We start from the raw sequence: 20,466 nt of genomic DNA on the forward strand, positions 1-20,466 counted from the left end.
AATTTTTAGTCATATAATATTTATCACCATGGTTTGTGTTTTCGTTTTTGACTACTCAATATATGATCTGATATAGACAGTGAAAATGTAATTATTCATATCGGTAAAAGATAACCCGCGCATTCATCTAGTACTACATAAAAATCGGTTAAAAAGTGTACTGTAATATGAATAAACTTATAATGTAGTAAGAATGTTATCTGAAACATACTTTTCATACAGAAATGAAATAATCTTACCACTGTTTGTCTGTTTCAAAAATAGCATTGCTCTCAATTATTTCATTTCTTACCTACACGCGAAAACTCAATTATTAAAAAAAAAAACAGATATTCCTTAATAAATACTTTTTAAAAAACATAGAGAGGAAATATAATTTGACCAGATTGAGAAGAAACCAATTTTCTGGAAAGAAATCTGAAAGTGATTGTGAATGTGTAACCCAAAAATAATGATAAAGCCACTTTGACCAAAGCCTCTCTATCTCCTTATTTTAACCATGCATCAAAGCTTTCTAACTCTCAACTACCACAAACCCAAACTCTCTTATTTCTCCTTTTCTCTCTCTCTCTCTCTCTCTCTCACACACATGAGAAACTAAGTTCTTTTGTGTAATCAAGAAGTTTCATCTCTCTTGTCTCTCCGGAGTAATCAAGAAAGAAGATCTATAGGATCAAGATGATGGAGACGAGACAAAACAGTGTTCAGTTCCAAAGACCCACTTTCTTACCAATGTTATGTTCAAGACCTTCCATCAAGAACGTGACTGTCCCGACTAAATTACATCAAGAAGACCATCAAACCGATCCGTTGTCTCCCAAAATCAGCTGCATTGGTCAGGTCAAACGAAGCAACAAGATCGTCGGCTATCCCACCACCAGCTCCTCCTCCTCCATCGCCCCCGCCAGTCACCACCGTTACTTCAAGCTTAAACGTCTCTTCTCCGGCAAGAATCTCACTTTCTCCGCTCCCACTACCACCAGCACCAAGACTAGTCGAGGAAGAATCAGAAAAGAGGAGTTTGATAACAAAAAGATTGCTGTTATTGACGTTGCACAATTGGACCCTCCGTTGCCGGTGGTTAAGAAGAAGCTCGACGGTGGTGCCGGAGATAAAGCGGCGGAGAATCTGTGGAAGAGGAGATCTGGTGGTGGTTGTCAACTACGGAGTTTGCAGATTCAACCCAATGGAGCTCATCAGCTGAAAGTAACAACTGTTTGAGTTTGGATCAATCAAAACTTTTATTTGTTATTGTAATTTTAGTTATTTATATAGTTTGTACAAATATATAACTCATACTTCATTCACTTCTTTCTTCTTCTTCGAAATGATTCATTAAATTATAATTTTGGATGTCTTTCGATTAAATCAAAAGTATCATATATTATGAAAACTATTGTATTATATATAGTATCGTCATTTTTCATATATGATTTGTTCATGAAGTTATTGCATCATTTTCAGAAAATTTTATGGCTTTTTAAAAATGAATTCATTTGAGTCTTTCCTTGTCCATGCACAATTTATTTTTAAATCTTAGATAAAAATGACAAAGGAAAATGGAGGATGAGAAAAAAGAAAATGGTATTCAAATTAAACCATCAAAGTAAATTGATTTCATTACAGAACCTATAAATACATATAAGATTTAGAATTCTTCATTAATTTTTAAATCACAATATATGGATTTTGAAATAACATGCATGTACTAGTCAACTAGTATTTAGAAATCAATGAATGACTAACATATGTACATATGTATACTAGGTTTAGAAGCTCCCATGAACGAAAGTCGATACACATCCTCTACTTTCCGGCTTGGCATTTTCCATCGAACCTACCACTTCTATCGTCGTCTAGAAGCTTCATTCGTCGCAACTACTTTTTTCTACAACAATTATACTTTATTTCAAATTCCTCCTCTAAAATTATGTATTCTCATGTAGTAGGTTTATGAGGTTTAGTGTAACAAAGCTTGCTAGGATTCCCATAACCTTCAAGAAGTCTCTCTCTCTCTCTCTTTGAGTCTGCAATTCTAACTTGCTCGGGTCGCCTTTGGGGTAATGTATCCTCCTTACTACACTGATGCAGTTGCTTTGAGTCCCTCTGACTCCCTTACTCCTTACTTTCTTAGTGTGACCTCTCCTTACCTTATTTCTCCACGGTCAGCATTGTGACTCCTTAGCCTCCTCAAACTGCACAATCATGAGGTGCAAGCTCTATGCTCCTCTCCTCGTCTGAAGACATCTCACATATATTCAAGAACATAAAAAGCTAAATGGGTGGCATGTTCTTTGGTAGTTCGTCATAGATTTCAAGTGAGAATACTGAACATAGATACTTTTGCTCGGGCCACTAAGAACAAGCTCGCCATTGGAAGAGTGACAAACCTGTAGTTTCAGAAAACTAAAGCTATTGTGGAGTATTTTTCCCAAATCTTATGTTTAATCATTTAAATTACATATTAGCATTCAAAAACCCGGCCAAATCAACCATTACACAACATCAAATCGTTAGGATGTGGGGAGCTGCCAAGATTATGCCCAAATCAGGAAAAAAAAGCTTTAATTTAATTTGATTTTTTTCACTTAAATAGGATCACTACAAGAAAACAGTCGATTTGCTACGGCAATCTGTGACGGCATTACGCCCTCGCAAATTTGCGATGGCTTTGCAAGTCATTTGCTAGAAACACGAGAGTACTTGCAATTCCCTCGCAAAATTTGCGACAGAAAAATCTCTCGCAAATTTGCGAGGGAGTTAATACAGATTTGCGACTCCGCGAAAATTCCTCGCAAAAACTCGCAAATCCCTCGCAATGTTGCGATGGATTAGCGATGAATTATTCCGGATGATGATGTTAGACGAATTCGAAGAGTCCGATGATGGAGAAGATTCTAATGATGATAATGTAATTTGATTGAACAATTGTACTTTTTGTTGTGTTTTTTTTTAATAAAAAATTTTCAAATTGCGAGAGATTTGTGTTGGATTTCTTACTTGTCCTTGCAGATCTCTCGCAACTTGCGATGTGCACTCGTTAATCCCTCGCTACTGCCTCACGGTTCCCTCGCAAATGTATATATTCATTTTAATAAACATGTTAATATGGTTAGTAATGATCATTAACATTTTCAAACTAAAGGAGAGCATCACTAACCAACATCAAGAGACAAGAAACTTTTGATTGGTTATTGATAAATGTTGTTTAGGGTATAGGGTTGATAAATGTTGTTTAGGGTATAGGGTTTATAAGATATATATGTTTATGGATTTCTTTTGAGCTTTTGATTGAGTAAATTGTATGTGGAGATGTGATGACTATTACTTACTTTCTCTCTTTGCATGTTCTTGAGTTTATGAAAAATTTCATCCATAGTTTATGAATTTGGTTAAAAATAGTATATAGATTTGTGAGGGACTTGCGAGGGATGTGCGATGTGAACTCGTTAATCGCTCGCTACTGCCTCACGGTTCCCTCGCAAATGTATATATTCATTTTAATAAACATGTTAATATGGTTAGTAATGATCATTAACATTTTCAAACTAAAGGAGAGCATCACTAACCAACATCAAGAGACAAGAAACTTTTGATTGGTTATTGATAAATATTGTTTAGGGTATAGGGTTGATAAATGTTGTTTAGGGTATAGGGTTGATGAATGTTGTTTAGGGTATAGGGTTTATAAGATATATATGTTTAGGGATTTCTTTTGAGCTTTTGATTGAGTAAATTGTATGAGGAGATGTGATGACTATTACTTACCTTTTCTCTTTTGCATGTTCTTGAGTTTATGAAAATTTTCATCCATAGTTTATGAATTTGGTTAAATAGATTTGCGAGGGACTTGCGAGGGATGTGCGATGCACGCTAGCTAATCCCTCACAATTCCCTAGCAAATGTATATATCTATTTGAATAAACATGTTAATATGGTTAGTAATATTGTTTAGGGTATAGGGTTTATAAGATATATATGTTTAGTATACCGATAAATGTATCGTATATAGTCTAGTAATTAATGAGTATATTTCATAAACAAGTTTCTCTTGAGTTTTTGATTGTGTAAATTTTAATGTTATTGAAAAATGAATTTGATTAAAAATAGTATACAGATTTGCGAGTGACTTGCGAGGGATTTCTTACATAGCCTTGCAGATGCCTCGCAATTTATGAGGGATGTGCGATGGGTTCTCGTTAAACCCTTGCAACGCTGGTGTATTTTAATTGGTTAGTTTGTTGGCGTTCTGTGACACGTTTGCGAGGGATGTGCGATGATCCCTTGCTAATCTCTCGCAAAGTTTGGCGTATTATTATTAGTCAGTTTGTCGGCTTGTTGAGAGTGATTTGCGAGGGACCGTAGTTAGTCTGTCGCAATATCTGCGAGGGATTTGCGAGGTTACAAAATATTTATATATACAATCGAGACTCGGTTTGAGTGAAGCTCAAACTCTCTCTCTCAAACCCTAGCCGCACAAACCCTCTCTCAAACCTTCTCCCTCAAATCTCTGTTTCAATCTACTTTGTCTTCTCCATCCTCTCGATTTCCCGATCTCCCGATCTCCATCTCTGTCTTCTTCGTCTTCTCCATTTCCCGATTTCCCGATCTCCCGATTTCCCGATCTCCCGATCTCCGTCTTCTTTGTCTTGTCCGTCTTCTCCGTAAAGGTATTTCTTATTTCTTTCCAAACCCTAATTTTCGTTATTTCTAGTAATTTTTGTAGATCTGATTAATTTTTTTTTGATTTTTTGGAGAGATTTCTATTTCGGCTCTGTTTCAATCTTCTCCGGCTTTCCCGATTTCCCGATCTCCTTCTCCGTCTTCTCCACTTCTCCATCAAGGTAGTTCCCAAACCCGAATTTTAGTTCAATTGTTTAATTGTTTAATTTTAATAGTTTAATTTGAACTGTTTGAATTTTAATTGTTCTATTTCAATTTTAGATCTTTCTATTGATTAAAGTTACTTTGATTTTTCTCATTAATTTTACTTTGATTTTTATTGTAGATGTTTCATGGTAATGATTACACAAGGTTTCTCACTAATTAACGTGTACCCGAACCCACCAGTTCAAACCGTAGTCAGGGTTCCGCTGGTTCTTCGAACACAGCGGCGGTCCAAAATAACCGACGGTCAACGTCGCAACCACTACCCTCTAATCAACCACGGCCCTCTCATAAACCACTGTCCTCTCATCAACCGCCCCCTACTAATGCGGATCCAGAGATTGGTACATCTCCACCTGCTCATTCGACTTCTACTGGAGCTTCTCCCCGACTGAACAGTCTAACTCTGGAAGAGTTGCTCGATAGTCATGGGCGTGGAGATTTAACGAGGCTAGATCCGCACCGACCTCAAGGAACTCTCTCATAATGTTTTTAATTTCATGTTAGAATTCTAATGTTTTTAATTTCATTTTCGAATTCTAAGGTTGATTCATATTCTTTGTTTCTCCATATGTTTGAAGGTTTGATCAAGATTCTGCTGTTGCGGCTACTGTATGAAGCATCTTTGAAAGAGATTTCAAAGAGCCTCATGCCAATTGGACACAAACGCCGAGTGCAGTGGTTGACCGTTGGTATGAAACTTTTGCGGTAAGTCATTTTTTTGTTTTCAATTTTTACATATACTTTTTTTTTGTGGTTGACTCAGACTAATATACTTTTTTTTCTTGGAAGCAAACATATAATTGGGACCTAGCCATTAACGAGAGAGTAAGGTAGGAGTTTGAAGCCAAGTTGAAGGAGAGGATGTGTAATCAAGTGTCGAGGTGGAAGTTAAAGTTGAAGCGAAAAGGTGATGAGGCAAAGCCACGATGGATTGATCCTCAAGTATGGGAAGGTCTGGTTTGGTATTGGCTTGATACAAAATCATAAATCAAGAGCATCAACAGCCGTAATGCTCGATATCATGACATAGAAGGCACCGGAATATACAAGCACCGCTCAGGCTAAACTTCTTTTAAAGCTCGTGCTCGGAAACATGTAAGTGTAGTTATTTAAATTTAGGCCTTCTTTTACCTTATGCACAATTATTATTTGACTAATCAATTCTCTTTTTCTCCTTTTCTCTTTTTCATTCTGAGCTAACCGGTGAGTTAACTCCTGACTTTCTATGCATCTTAGAAGACACTCATCGAAAGCCTGATGGCTCATTTACGGATGGAAAGTCCGAGTCTCTGTTCAATGAGGTGTCCTCCAAGATTCAAGAGTTGGAATCTGAGCTTTGTACGGGGGATAATGGAGAGAGTTCTTCTGTTGGGGTGCCTATTCATATCAAAAACAAAATTTACACATCGGTAAGTTTTATACACTTTATATACTATATGGATGCAATCATATAGTAATGTAGAGTATTGCTGGTTCCCAATCGTATGATAGTTAAATGGTTAAATTTTCATATGATAATTGTGTCTCTCTTTCTTTGATTTTCTTATGTTTAACTACAAGTTCATTTTTTGTTTTGTTCTTAGGTTGCTCCTAAGAAACAAAACAGGATTTTCGGGGTTGGTTCTATGCAATTTGAAGCATCATCTTCCAGTGGCTGTCCACCTCCTTTGTCTCCGTCTAATGATCCGGTGATTTTGGCTCAGAAACTAGCACAAGCTGAGGAGTGTATTCAGACACAAGCAAGTCAAATCCAAGAGAGTGCACAAAGGATGCATTGCTATGATGCTTACTTCGACTATCTCGCTGCAAAAGATCCTGAGTTTGCTGCACAATTTCGAAACCCAACAATGAACAACCCACCAGAAAAGTCTCCAAACCCGACAATGAACAACCCACCACCAGAAGCCAACCCAGTAGCCGGAGAAGAGGGCAACACCGATGAAACCAATACCGATAGCGGAACTGGAAACAGAAACATCACCTCTCTCTCGCAATCTTTTTAAGACAATTTGAATCTTTTCTCTCTCTGAATCTTTGACATTATGTTTGTAAATTTTTTTAAGACAAATTGAATTTTCATTTTTCAGTTTAAATTTTAATTCTATTCCTAATTTTATTTAAGTTCACCTCAATTTTAATTATATTTGTAATTCTGGATTAATTTCAATTTAATCCAAATTTATCTAGAATAAGCAAAACAAAATTCTGTTTTAAAATTTGAGGTGTTGCATGTTGCAACGTATTTGCGATGAATTCAGTTTGTCGCAAATTGCTTCAGACTTGCGATAGAAATGGTTTCTCGCAAATTGCTAGGGATTTACGAGGAATGATGTCCTCGCAAATTGCGAGGTATTTGCGAGGAAGAATATTCCTTGCGAGGGACTTGCGATATTTTTGTAATTTGCGAGACGCGATTTGCGAGGAATTTTTGTTTCTCGCAAATCCCTTGCGATTGTCATTTTGCGAGGGAATTGCGATGAGTTCTTCCATCGCAAATCGGTTGTTTTCTTGTAGTGGATGTTAGATGTCAAATCCAATTGAAAATATGATAAATAAATATACATTGAGAAAAAAACACCAGACCATAAATAAGCATTTTTGGCCGTGTAGAGAATATGATTAAAAATTAGAATTTTGCACCGTATGAACAAAAGATAAAAAAAAAATTGGACAAATGCATAGTTGGGGAGTTAAACCATAGCACTTATGGAGACTTAAGCCAATAGAGCTTTTATGGTTTCCATTTAATTCTCGTTAAACGAATCTAAAAAGAAAAGTTAAATATTCTATTATTAATTAAATATAATATTTAAAAAACTTTAAAATAAATATATGATTAATCTTCGTAAAATCTCCGATTTCTGAGATAGGCACTAAGCCTATGTCGGACGCCTAACTAGCAACTTAACGGATTTTTAAAATGGGAAAAAACCGGAAAAAACCGTCATCTATTTTTTTATTTGGACGTTTAATACCTCGTATTTTTTTATTGGAAGAAAAATATCTGATTTATTTAAATTTGCCATAAAAATTATTCGTTTATATAAGTGTTAGTAGATTCATACTTAAGGACTAACGAACGTTTATAAGCGTGACAGAATCATGTAACAGAGTTAAATTTTGAACCCATGTTTCTAAGTAATATATATGATTTGTTTTCATATATAGGTAAATCATGATTTGTTTTCTCATATAAGTAATAAAAAATAGATGGCGGTTTTGTTAAAATTACAAAATTAGAAGATAATTAAATCATTAAAGTTATAAGATTTTTGGTTCTCATGTTTTAGTCATAATTATGATCTTAAATATTTCAAATTGATTTTGGTATCATTCATTTACACTATTAAAATGTATATATATATATATATATATATATATATATATATATACTTCAAAAATGTATATGATTCCAAAATTTCTCAAAAAGAAGTTACTTCTAAAATGTATATGATTCTAATATTTCTCAAAAAGAAGTTTTGATTCCAAACATGTTGTTTCCTTTTACCCCGCTTACAATTCGATGCAACCTAGTTCGACCATCTAATTCAAAAAAGTTTTTTAAAAATAAGATAATGAAAACAAAAGGTTAGAGATTAGTCAAGAGAAAAAGAGTTAGTCTAGAGATTAAGAGGGTGTTCTTGGATTCTAATTTATAAAGAATTTTGAAGATTTCAACAAAATCATTAAAAGTACAAATGTTTTTTTTAAGAGAAATTAGAATTTCAATATTAGCTAATTAATTTAATGTATCTATTTATTGTAAATTTAAAAATAAATTCATTTTGTCTAAAAATTTGTATTGTATTTTGTTATTTAAAAATTCTCTATAAATGTTATTCATTTAAGCAAAACCAAAACCAAAACGTAGTCCCACAACAACAACATTTTTTTTTTGTATTATAATAATAATTTGACACAATTTTTATTTTTCTAAAAATTTTGACTTGGACGGAGGTAGATCCTGTTGGTAGAGAGAGCACTAACGACGATCATCGAGCGATGGATTTGGCTGAACTATGGGCTATTTTCGGACCCGGGTTCTCCGGCGCAGTCTTCGGAACCGGGTGGTGGTTTTGGGTTGACGCCGTCGTGTGCAGTTCCATTCAAGTTCCCTTCGTCCATTACCTTCCCGGTAAAAATTTACATCCATTGAACTATTCTCCCGTGATTTTAGGGTTTTCAGAAAATCTGATTTGGGGGTTTCGCTCTCGTCGCAGGCATATTCGCATCTCTCGGAGCTTTGATGTTCAATTGCGTCAGAAAAGAAGACATTGATTACTCTCCTTATGACGAAGGCGAGTGGAGGTTCGTTTCCTATTCTTCCTTGATTTTGAAAAATTCAGTTCTTTAACCAATACGTGACTTGACAACTGTGGAAACGATAAGATAGGTTAAGTGTTTAGCTGAGATTTGCGGCTGATGTAGCTTGAGAAGCAGTTTATGTGATGGCATCATTCAGTTTTTTTCGAAAAGATAAAGACTTATGAGCTTGGTTAGTCTGTAATTCTAATCTCTGTGGAAGCTGGAAGATAGTTAATATATCTGTGTGTTATTTATTACCCGAAATCAAGTTCTCGCTGAGATTTGTGGCTGATGCATATAGTTTCTTAATATTCTTGATTTGTGTTTTATGTATTTCGATTCTTGGCTTTTATGATTGAAGCTATGGCTTTACATAGCGTGTATGTGGTAGCATTTGTTTTTCTCTAGCTGCTTACGTTGGCTTCACTCACTGGTCCAGTTTTTAAATCAAGATAAGACTTAAGAGCTTGTTTACTAATAGTTTCTTATCTGTATTCCTCTGCAAACTAGAAGATAGTTGAGATATCTTGTGTGCTTATAACACTCAGTCAAGTTTTCACGGCTTGTTTCAACCATTTTCGATCTCTGTTTTTATTTATGTGGATTCTTCTTGGCTACAGATTGAAGCTATGGCTTTTCATAGCATATGTCGTAGCATTTGTTTCTCTAGCTGCTTCTGTTGGCTTTCTGATTCAGTTTTTAAATCAAGATAAGACTTGAGAGCTTGGTTAACTCGTGTTTCTAATCTGTACTCCTGTGGAAACTAGAAGATAGTTGAGATATCTTGTGTGTATATATAACCCTCGTATGTGAAAAGTCAAGTTTTAGCTGAGACTTGCGGTTAGTTTCAACCATTTGTGATTTGTTTTTTATGTATATGGATTCTTGGCTACAGATTGAAGCTATGGCTTTTCATAGCGTATGTCGTAGCGTTTGTTTCCTTAGCTGCATCTGTTGGCTTGCTGATTCAAGATTCGGTCGTCAAGACTGGGCCTTCGACTTGGACTGGTGTGGCTGGTGTTTTTCAATGCGTGTTTGTATTGATAAGGTAAAGGCATTCTATACTTTTATGTTTCTCTAATGCTTTCGACTAGTTGTGCATATCTTAAAGCACTACCAAACGCTGATTTTTTTTTGGGAAAATGTGACGGAGAAGATTATACTAGAAGAATTATTGAAAATCCATACAAACTTGTATTAAAGGAGCATGAGATTTAGTGATTCATACAATCTTATTGGGACATTCCATAATTTAAGTAATAGGCTGCCTTTTTTTATTGCATCTGAGGCAAACTAGCTTATGGGATTCATCTTTCATAATCAGAGTAGATTTTGACTGAGAACAATAAATTTAAAATAAAATTATTGGTTCATTTGCATTGAGATTAGTTTATAATAGCTAGAGATAGCACAAGATTGTATGGCACAGTCAAACCTGGAAAATGGGATTTGTATTTGCAATGAGACAGTAATGCATACTAACCTTTTTGTTTTCTTGTACTGCAAATCTTATCTGTATATCCTTGGTCACTGACAACAATTCATTTGACAGTGGGCTAATGTATTGGACGTCACATTCAGAGTAAGTAGACGCACAGGCACATACTTCATCTCCGACTCAAATACATTCTGTGACAACATAAGTTCCTATCTTATTCTCACTCTGTAAATTCCTGTGTCTTGTCGGGTCAGCTTGACCTTGTGCTAGATTCCTCTGTTGCATCAGTGTGTGTTTGTGTTAAACTTTGTCGCTGTTATTGAATATCCACCTTTAGTACAAGAATATAAGTTGAACTCCAAATCAATTTAATTGAGTGTTACAACATTTCTAAGCATATTCTTTGGTTGGTTTATCTGGATAAGAAACACAAAATCATGTGATCGGTAAGAATAAAATGGTAAAATTTGATAGATACGAGAGAATATGCTACAAAGGATAGAGAGATGTTAGAAAAGAAGACCAGAGAAGAAAGAGACAGCAGTTTGATGGGGCTGTCTTAGAGGTAAAACAAGAAAAGCAAGAACTCATGTATACTATGTTTGGTAACAATGTCAATATGAGTACATTTTCGTTAAAGATCCTAAGATAAATGGGAGTAGAAAAGAGTTTTTTTTTGTGTTTAAGTATCACAATATATTTGGCCCTCGAGGCGGTTCTAAGTAGTATTTGCTCTGCGAAGCTTGAATTTGGTTGCGAATGTTCACACCTAAGCTTGGTCAAATTTACATAGATCCTCTTCAAAGTAGACGAAGCTGCGGCTGCCTATAGCCTTTTGTGCTCTACTTTAAGCATTTCTAATCATATATATAGGCACGTCGAAGACGATTGGTCATCTGGAAACTGAACGATCACTGATATAGCTTATCGATTATTTTTAGTTGAGGGAGTTTAAGAGTATTCTTTAAGATTCAATGTCGAATCTTCTTCCAACGGGGAGTCTTGAAGCAGAACATCGAATGCGTGATGGGTGTATTTTTTAAGTATTTTTTTTGGTTTACTCAAATTTGTTGCGTCTCAAGCTTTTTGTTTGATTTATCGAATGATTTGTGTTGATAAAAAACCATTTGGGATAGAGCAGTAACAGAACCTTAGTGTAAGAGCCAATTCTCTTGCTCATTAAACATTAGAGACAAAAGAAGATAGGAAGAAGAGAAACATGCGTGAGAGCTGAGCCATTCTTTTCAGACAAAAGAAAGATCTACAAAGTCTGAAGAGGGCAGGACACTCATATGGCAACTCAAAGCCTCATCAGCTTATTTGCACTATTTGCAAACCATCAAAACAAACAAACAAAAACCCTCCCTGCCTTTCTCCTCTTCCATAGTAGTAGCTAAGCTTTTCTCAAGAACAAAAATACCAACAGAAGAAGAATATAAAAAAAAAAAAAATTAGAAACTATCTTCCAAAAACCAGTAATTTCTTCAGTTTAGTAAAGTTGGGTTCAGGAGTTTTAAGCTACATCCTCTCTTGCCTCTTGTATCATGGGCAGTCTCTGCGGAAGCGAAGGCCTTAGCTTCTTGTACTGTTTGAACAAAAGAAAGAACATAAACAATTATTCCTCCTTTAGGTTCCAATATTCTGAGAGAGACAGCGGGACTGTTTAGTCTTGTTAAGTGTTTTTACCTGTTCAACGAAGGCTTCTATCTCCTCCTTTGTGAGTGCAACTTCGCCACTGTTTTCATCCCAGCCGAGCGATCTAAGGAACTCTGCTTCTTTCTCATCTGGAGTGTCTGCTGCTTCAAAGCCACTCGTATGAGAGGCTACCTGGACTCTTTCAGTCACTTCGAGGCCACTTGCTGCCTGTGGACTTGAAGGGTCACTAGCTACAAGATCCTTTGAGCTGTTGACTTTTCCCTCAACAGAAGAAGAAATGCTGGTTGAAGAGTTAACAGGATCAGTGGAGATGCTTGTTGATACAGTTTTCTGCTTCAGAGCACTGTAAAAAGCACTTCTGCTCTGAGTTTGAGCAGCAGAAGATTTCTTTTCAATAGTTTGGCCAGATATCATGGAGAAGGCACTAGCTCCCTTGAGCTCCTTCGGGCTGTTTGTACTTCTGACAGGAGCAGATTGTGTTGGTTGGGCATTGGACATCAGCTGGCTAGAGGCGGCTCGACTGTTTGTATTAGCACTAGGACTTCCAGATTCTTTAACAGCACTGACACCGTTTTCCCTAGCTGGTTTGAGAACCAACAGCTTCTTCTCAGATTTGATTTGACCACTGGGATTTGACTGTAAATTCCCAAGTAGAACAGAGGGCTGTTGTTGGGCATTTCTTAAAGAAGCAAGACAAGTTTCACCAGCTCGAACCACTTGCTTTGTCTTGGATTTATCAGAAGAACTCTTGACAAATCAAATAAAACAGATATCCGATTATAGCACTAGATAAATGAGGAATAATAAGACTGACTAAGGTAAGTACTTACCGAGCATTTTGGTGCTGAAGGCACAACCGGTATCAATTGCCTTGACTGCTTGATTGCCAAGTCCTCGAGTATTTGTGTCTTCACAGATCCCTGAAATCAATGGTTATAATCTTAGACAACCAGAGAGGCAAGTGTACAATAAAGTTACACGAAGATGATGCAAATCATACCTGGGGAGGGGTGTGAGTTCTTGCTGGAGCTTGCACCAATGCTTCAGCCATGTTAAGACCACTCGGTCCAGATAAAGCTCCCGTGCTAACAGCATTAGCTTTTGGAGACGTTAATGACCCAGCACAAGCCTTTTCAATGACATTGGGAACCTCTGCCAGAGCCGACGTCCAACCTTCCCCACCAACCAAAGCTGAGTTACCAACTGGCAAGTTTTGAACAGCTGAACTTAAACCAGGAGATGAGACTCGTACAACATCTTGCCCACCTTGCTTCTCCTCAGCACCAAGCGTAGGAAAATCCTTATCAAACCCAGCTCTCTGAAAGCTATTCCCAATGCTAGATCCAGAAAGTATTCCAATACCGTTGTAACTATTACTACTGCCACCATTTTTCAAACCCACAGTTAATCCTCGAGATAAGTGATCGCCCTGTTTCCTTGTCACCATTGAATGTGATCGTCTCAATGGATCCGGATCCCTACCAGTCAGGATAGTTCTAATAGGGATAGCAGTGTCAAGGTCCCAAGGATCTACATAGCTTACCCTATCCTTCTCCCTGCTGCGGTCCTTATCCCTTTGACTCCTATTAAAGTTGAAACTACTATATGCATGCTTTGCAGACCCATTACTAGAGCCTCTCCTTGAATTAGTAGAAGAAGATCGATCCAGAAAAGGAGAATGAATTGAATCAACGTCACTTTTGCTCCTAGAATTCCTATTCCTGATATTATGTTGTAAAGATGCAGAATCTACACAAAACAAAAACAAGATACGAAGAAAACAGTTAAAATCACGTGATAGCGACTAAGGAGGCTAGGATCAACCAAAATATAACAAACTATCAATGAGATGCTCCATGACTGGAACCTACCTGAATGAGAAGAAGATGATACAAGGAGGTGGTTTGAACTCCCACCACCAGAAGCATGCCCTGAACTTCTCAACCATTCCGGAGCTAAAGACTGTTCACCTTTGTCCATTAGAAAAGCTGTACCTCATCAGATAAAAGAGAGAACATACACTTCCTCTGACCTTCACCCCTCAACTACAATAGAGAAAGCTCCTCTTACAAAATTCAGCAAAGTTCTAACGTATCCTAGCTTTCTCAAGCATCTAAAAAATCCCTACCAAGGCAAAGGGCAGGAGAGGAATCCAAATCCAATCCCTAGGCTCCTTAAAAACTCTAATGCACAAATCCAAATAGCTTGTTACTCCAAGATGACAACACCTTCTACACTTCCATTAGAAGACAATTTAGCTACAAACTAGGGAACACTCATCCTTGTAAAAACACCAAGGGAAAAACCCCACAGAGCTCTGTCCAAATGCCACAGCCACAATTCAAGTGATGAAACCCTAACACTTAGGCTTATAATCTCAAAATCTAATCACCAGTGCCAATATTAATCAGCCCAAATCTCTACCTAGGGTTCAACAAGACCATCAAACTCCGCGCTCAAACCAACATCAGAAAAAATTTCCCCAAAAACCAGAAACGACGACGAGGGCACAACCCCCCCCCCCCCCCCCCCCCCACAAGGGTATGTAAGGAAGAGATAGATAGAGATACAGAACACACCAAAACCCTAACCTAGAAAGTGATTGTTCGCCTCGTAGATTCAATCGCTCAATCGAAAGAAATGGCCTCTTTTTTTTTGATAACCCACAACGAGAGAAGACGATAAGCTTCCTAAAGCGCGATAGAAGAAGAAGGATGGATTAAGATGGAAACTTGCAGAGAAAATATTCCGAATCAGAAAGGGAATTGATGAAATTAGGGTTTTTGCGAGTGGTCGAAGAAGAAGGGAGGCGAGAAAAAAAAAATTGTAAAATTGGTTCTTCTGTTGTGTGTGTAAAATTTTTGGGAACGAAACGTATGAAGAAACAAAAGAGCCTTTTTTTCCTCTCCTTAGAACACAATAATCAAAAACAAAAAAAACAAAAAAACATTTTAATTTTCACTTTATTTTACATATTAGAATCTGTTTTTATTTGTTTAATCTAATTTGAATATTTACTAGTTAAAATTTCGGTACGTAGGGTGTACAATTTAGGCCCAACCAATGTTCCTAGATGGGCCCATAGACCTTTTTTCTTTGTATATGTTCACTTCACTCAACGTGTTTCTTTATTTATATAATCTGTGTAGAGTGAGGAACGAATTCTATGATTTAATTTTATACATTGATATATCGATTACTTATTCTGCGTAATTGCGGTTGTTTTTTCCCATCAAAATAGTTTTATGTTAAATTAGAAAAAAATAATTAAAATTAACTTTTAATAATTTTGTTATCTGGGGTCATCGCTTCAGATTTCATGAGAGAAAGAGAGTTCGCAAATGCTAAAATAAACTAAATTTGATGAGAGCCTTGTTCTTTGAGGATGATTCCTCGAGCGTAGCCTTTAATTTTCGGAGGTTGACTTCTAATCGGCGCGCTCGTCAGAAAGACGCATTAATATTGCTTGTTTGTCCTAACCGAAACCTTAAAGTTATTTCGCTTCTTTTCTAAACGGTTTGCCCATTCCAGTTTCTTAGAATCTTTCTCCAGAGCCAACTTCAGGTCTCATATTGTCAATTCATGTTCGTCGATCCTCTTTTTTGCAATTTCGAACTCTTTGGCAGACGTAGAAGAGAAAAGAAGATCCTTGTAGAAATCGATGATGTCATTATAATCCATGATGATCTAAAAACGAGAAAACATCGGCTTAAGCAAAATTCAGAGATTGAAGAAATAAATTTTCTAAGGTAAACCTGAGAAGTGGTTGAACCATGGCGAGAATATTTTGCCTCATTTCTCCATTAGAAAAAAGGGAGAAACATCTCTCTAAGTTGAGTGCATCTGAAGATCTCCGCAACTTTCTTTTTCTCTGGCGTTGAGAAAGAACAAGCAAAAATAAAGAAGTATTAAAAAAAAAGGCTCAAGTAAACAAATTATACTTACCTTTAAGAGAAACATGAGAACCGAGTTTGGAGCTGATGTCGGGACAATGAGCTGATTGGCTCCTAGAACTACGCTCATCATACTCGTTTTGAGGAACCGGTTCATAAGTTATTTCTTGGGAGTGATGAGCAAGAGAGATCGATGTCTTGGTAGCTCATGAACCTGGAAAGGCATCAAGGTGGAGTCCCCGTCCCTTACCCAAGGTTTTTATTAATCACCACGATGAGTAGAAGGGGTCTCTAAAGCTTTCTTTTTCAAACCAAATTAGTAAGGGTCTCTTCCGTAGATTATTCTTTCTCAGCAGCAGTTTGTTGATGAGCTGAATGAGAGGCCGAAACGGAGCCTGAGGTGGTTGTAGTCCAGGGAGAAGAGGATTGCTCGATTAAGCTTGTCTTGCGAACAATGTTCTCGTTTATTCAGGGAAAATTTTCTCTTAGACTCTTGCTGAGCTCGAAGATCCTCTCTTGCATCCCTTTATCTTTTACATTCAGCGTCTTCTCAACGATCTTTTGACTCATGAACACTCACACCTCTGGAGTTAAATTCTCTAGGGTGGACTCTTGTCTGCGAGTCTCTCCCTTCCTGAGGCATTCTCACAATCCATGAACTCGCCCCATGGTGAACATGTTCCAATTAATGTCACCATCAACTACCGTCCTATAGAAGTCACAAAAACCTTCCCACGTCGGAGACGAACCTGAGTTGATGGAAAAAGGGAAAGGAGAAAAACCTTAAGTGAGGATGATAAAAGAACAATCTCGGAAAGTCAGGAATCATATTGGGACCCTAATCTCTACCTGGAACGGTAGCCTAGTTACATTATAGCAAGTTGGCTAGACCATTAACGGAGGTGGAGTTAACTTTAAAAAGTGACCAAGATCTCCGCCAGTAGTCATCTCGCAGCAGCAAACCGTTGATCAAGTCCCTTTCAAGGAATGGATTGATGGTGACGGTCCTAGCCATTTACAAAACAAGAGTATAGATAGCGATAATCGAGCCTCCTTCACCAATGTAAGGTTGTAGAGAATGTATTGGTGCATAATTAGAAATCATATGCGGGAACGCTATCTAGAGGTGGTGAAGGTACATGACGAGCGTCAGATGAAGAGGGAAGTATAACCTACAACCAATGAAGTAAACTTTGAAAGCTGCATAGTACCCAACACAAACAGTTTCTAAGAATTCTTCAAGATCAGGAAGGACCAATTCAACCTCTGGCAGAATTCGGCAAAGACTTCGGATATCATCTAAAGTTGTTGACATTTTCACTTTGATTTCCGGTTTGTTTCTTTTCTTTCTTCACTCAAAAAACTCAATTTTCTTAGAACTTTCATATATTCATTTTTCCCATACACTACATACTTATAGTAGATTTCTTTTACACTCATTCACTTAAACTCTAGACTTAGCAACTATTACATCATTATATCTAGACATTAGACTTCTGGACACAAGCAACCTTACACAACCTTACCTTAGCTTATTAGCCACTAACAACTCCAACAACTATTATCTACTCTAGTCTAACTAAAGTTTTCAACAACTTCCTTAGTTAAACTAAGTAAACAACACAAAATCTTATTTTGGACCTAACACCACTAATAATTCAAAGAACTCTAAACACACAAGTCTTAAGTGGGCTTAACTCCAGCCCATTAGCTTTCTTGATCCATAAGGACAAAACAACAATCTTCTTCTTTCTCTTTTCTCTTCTCCGTACGACCACCTCTTCTTCTCCGACTAACTTCCGATCTTCTTGTTCTTCATCATCTTAGTCTCACTCTTTTCGTCTTTCTCTTTTGCAGGGCAAATCGAAGACTCATCCCTCAACACTCTGAAACTTGGTGTCTTTCTTGTGTGTGTGTGATGGAATGTGAATGAATGATATGGTGATGAACAATGGTGAAAGCAAGGTGTTTCAATTCCCCTTATGTTGTAGTAGTACAAGAGGTGTCAATCCAATCTTAGAGTTTGCAAGCAATCAGGATGTGCATAAATGTCTAAGTCAAGCCAAATGTAAAGGATGTTTGTCACTAACAATCCTATTGATGAAATGTAAAATGTAGAAAGTAAAAACTACTAAGATAGATGCTAAATGTAAAGAGAACAAACTAATCAAAGCTATGATGAACCAAGAACAGAAATAGAACTATGATAATGCAAGTAATGAACTAATGCAAGACAAGTAATGAACAGGACACTAAGTGAATGCAACAGAAATGCAACTAAAATGAAACATGAAACAAGACAGGACAACTACAAAGCATAAACAAGAATTCTGGGGATGAACTCGAGCAAACACTCGATCGAGTGTAGATCTTGTGCAGGGTCGAGCTGGACAAATCTGGAAAACAGAGCAATGCAAGAAAAACAGAGCAATACAAAAGCAAATCAAACAACGATCAAACAACAAGATTTAAGCTAGGAAATCAGTAAACAAGGAAGGTCTTGAGGAGGGATTCATGGGCTGGACTAATGATTGAGGTCATCTAACTTGGCCAACAAATCTCAAACAACTTGAGCTAATCTCTAGACAATAATTTCTAAGAACATGTTTAATCCACTCTCATGGCAAAAAACAATCAAACTCATATATTTCTAGACTTGTTCTCACAAAGTAAAGAACCTATATAAGCAAGCATTAAGCAATATGTCAAAAATCAAACAAGACTTCTAATCTCTTAGCAAGCCTAATGATAGTCTCTAGATCTAGCCTTATCTATGCTCCTTAGACATTGGTGTGATGCTAAGATGCTTGAGATCAGATCTTACCCTCTTGGTTATAGGACCATCATTAAGAACATCTAGCCTAGAAGAGATCTACAACAATCAAGCTTGACCAAATCAAACAAACCTCAAACACAACCAGCCTAACCCATCCTCAAGATCCTAAGCAACTACTCACAAGAACACATGATGAACAACAAAGTAATAAACCCAGAAAATACCGAAACTTGCATCAATAGAAAGATAAAGGAAAGATCTACAATATTGAAGAAGGAATCAAACATGAATTCTTAATATCTTGAAAGTTATGGAACCAACAAAATCTAAAAATCCTATGTTTTTCTCCTTTAAGGAGGTACAAGATCTAAAAAATAAAAGTGCAAAAGGAATAATTCCCAAAAGGGTAAAAACTAGGTTTTTGACTATCTAAAAAGCTGGACTCTTAGTGGCTGCAGGGTACAAGGCCTTTAAATAGAAAATCTAGTGGAAGCCCTAAAAATGCTAAAAGACAAAACAGCCAGGCGGCTCGGCCAACTCGACCCGGTGCTCGGTCGAGTGACCGGTCGAGTTGGGTTTTCTTGTGCTCCTTCCACTCGGTCGAGTCACTCTCAGCACACGGTCGAGTGTCTGGTCGAGTGGGCAGTCGAGTTGGACTTCGGACCTTGGTTCTCCAGCCTTAACTCCTTTGCTTTCTCCCCATGATTGCTTCACTTCTCCTCAGCATTGCTTCCATGCTCCTTAGGCTCCAAAATCACCTGTTTATGCAAGAAAAGGTGCAAATGCAATGCAACTACACTCTAATGCAAGAACAATCCTAAAACTATGCAATAATGGTCAAAAAGGATAGCAAATGATGCAAAAGATGTGAATATATTAAGGGAAAACAGGGTAAAATATGTGAACATCAACATCCCCAAACTTAGTCTTTGTTTGCCCTCAAGCAAATAAACAAGACATAAGAAGGTAGGTGAGGGTTGAAAGTGGGATCTCAGCTCCTAAAGCTTGCAAATAAACCAGCTAGAATCAATGTCCAAGTTACTAGTACTATGATTCAAGTTGAATGAGCTGTACTTAAAGACTTTAGACAAACCTATCACAACCTTTACTGATTTGAGCCTTAGATGTCTACATGCATTCAAATCAACCATTTCCTTTAACATTCATTTAATCAAGAACATGGATCAATCTTATGCAATGTTTTAAACTCATTTGGCTTGGAAATAAAGATTTAGAGACAATGATGGTCTCTGTTTAGAGTGAGGCTTATCAATATCAAGGTTCTCTCATAAAAAATGGATTGAGCTATAGAAGAATGCTAAAGGTAAGAGCACTTAGACACATACAAGAACAAAACTTTGTCTACCCAAAAGTAACCCAAGTGTTTGATCCTATCATTCTAAGCCCAAATGATCCTAGTTCTACCATTTATCTTCTTCTCTTCTCAAATACCCTTTTCTCTTTTATTTTCAGTTCTTAGGAGAGGTTTCTTATTTGATCTTTCTAGT

General features: G+C 37.0%; 3 protein-coding genes across 4 annotated transcripts; 2 read left to right on the forward strand and 1 right to left on the reverse strand.

The window, feature by feature from the left end:
- The first annotated feature begins 483 nt into the window (after nucleotides 1-483).
- On the forward strand, nucleotides 484-1,368 carry LOC104742096 (uncharacterized). Its single transcript, XM_010463062.3, has one exon. It carries the CDS (start codon nucleotides 679-681, stop codon nucleotides 1,219-1,221), a length of 543 nt encoding a protein of 180 aa, XP_010461364.2. The 5' UTR covers nucleotides 484-678; the 3' UTR covers nucleotides 1,222-1,368.
- A 7,128-nt stretch (nucleotides 1,369-8,496) lies between these two features.
- On the forward strand, nucleotides 8,497-11,020 carry LOC104742097 (uncharacterized). Of its 2 annotated transcripts, none has more exons than XM_010463064.3 (4): nucleotides 8,497-9,025; nucleotides 9,111-9,198; nucleotides 10,091-10,243; nucleotides 10,748-11,020. In XM_010463064.3, the coding sequence occupies exons 1-4, from the start codon at nucleotides 8,893-8,895 to the stop codon at nucleotides 10,779-10,781; spliced, it is 408 nt and encodes a 135-aa protein (XP_010461366.1). In that variant the 5' UTR covers nucleotides 8,497-8,892; the 3' UTR covers nucleotides 10,782-11,020. The 2 variants fall into 2 exon arrangements, 1 of the variants encoding a protein (XP_010461366.1); XR_015579322.1 differs by having other exon boundaries at nucleotides 8,758-9,025; nucleotides 9,816-10,243.
- Nucleotides 11,021-11,853: 833 nt separating this feature from the next.
- LOC104742098 (uncharacterized) lies at nucleotides 11,854-15,273 on the reverse strand. Its single transcript, XM_010463065.3, has 5 exons — nucleotides 14,161-15,273; nucleotides 13,290-14,038; nucleotides 13,120-13,209; nucleotides 12,320-13,036; nucleotides 11,854-12,218 (listed from the first exon to the last, which is right to left on the reverse strand). The coding sequence occupies exons 1-5, from the start codon at nucleotides 14,267-14,269 to the stop codon at nucleotides 12,147-12,149; spliced, it is 1,737 nt and encodes a 578-aa protein (XP_010461367.2). The 5' UTR covers nucleotides 14,270-15,273; the 3' UTR covers nucleotides 11,854-12,146.
- Between the last annotated feature and the right edge of the window lie 5,193 nt (nucleotides 15,274-20,466).

Source organism: Camelina sativa, chromosome 14 (assembly GCF_030686135.1).
Source record: "Camelina sativa cultivar CO46 ecotype springtype chromosome 14, ASM3068613v1".
Taxonomy (NCBI): Eukaryota; Viridiplantae; Streptophyta; class Magnoliopsida; order Brassicales; family Brassicaceae; genus Camelina; species Camelina sativa.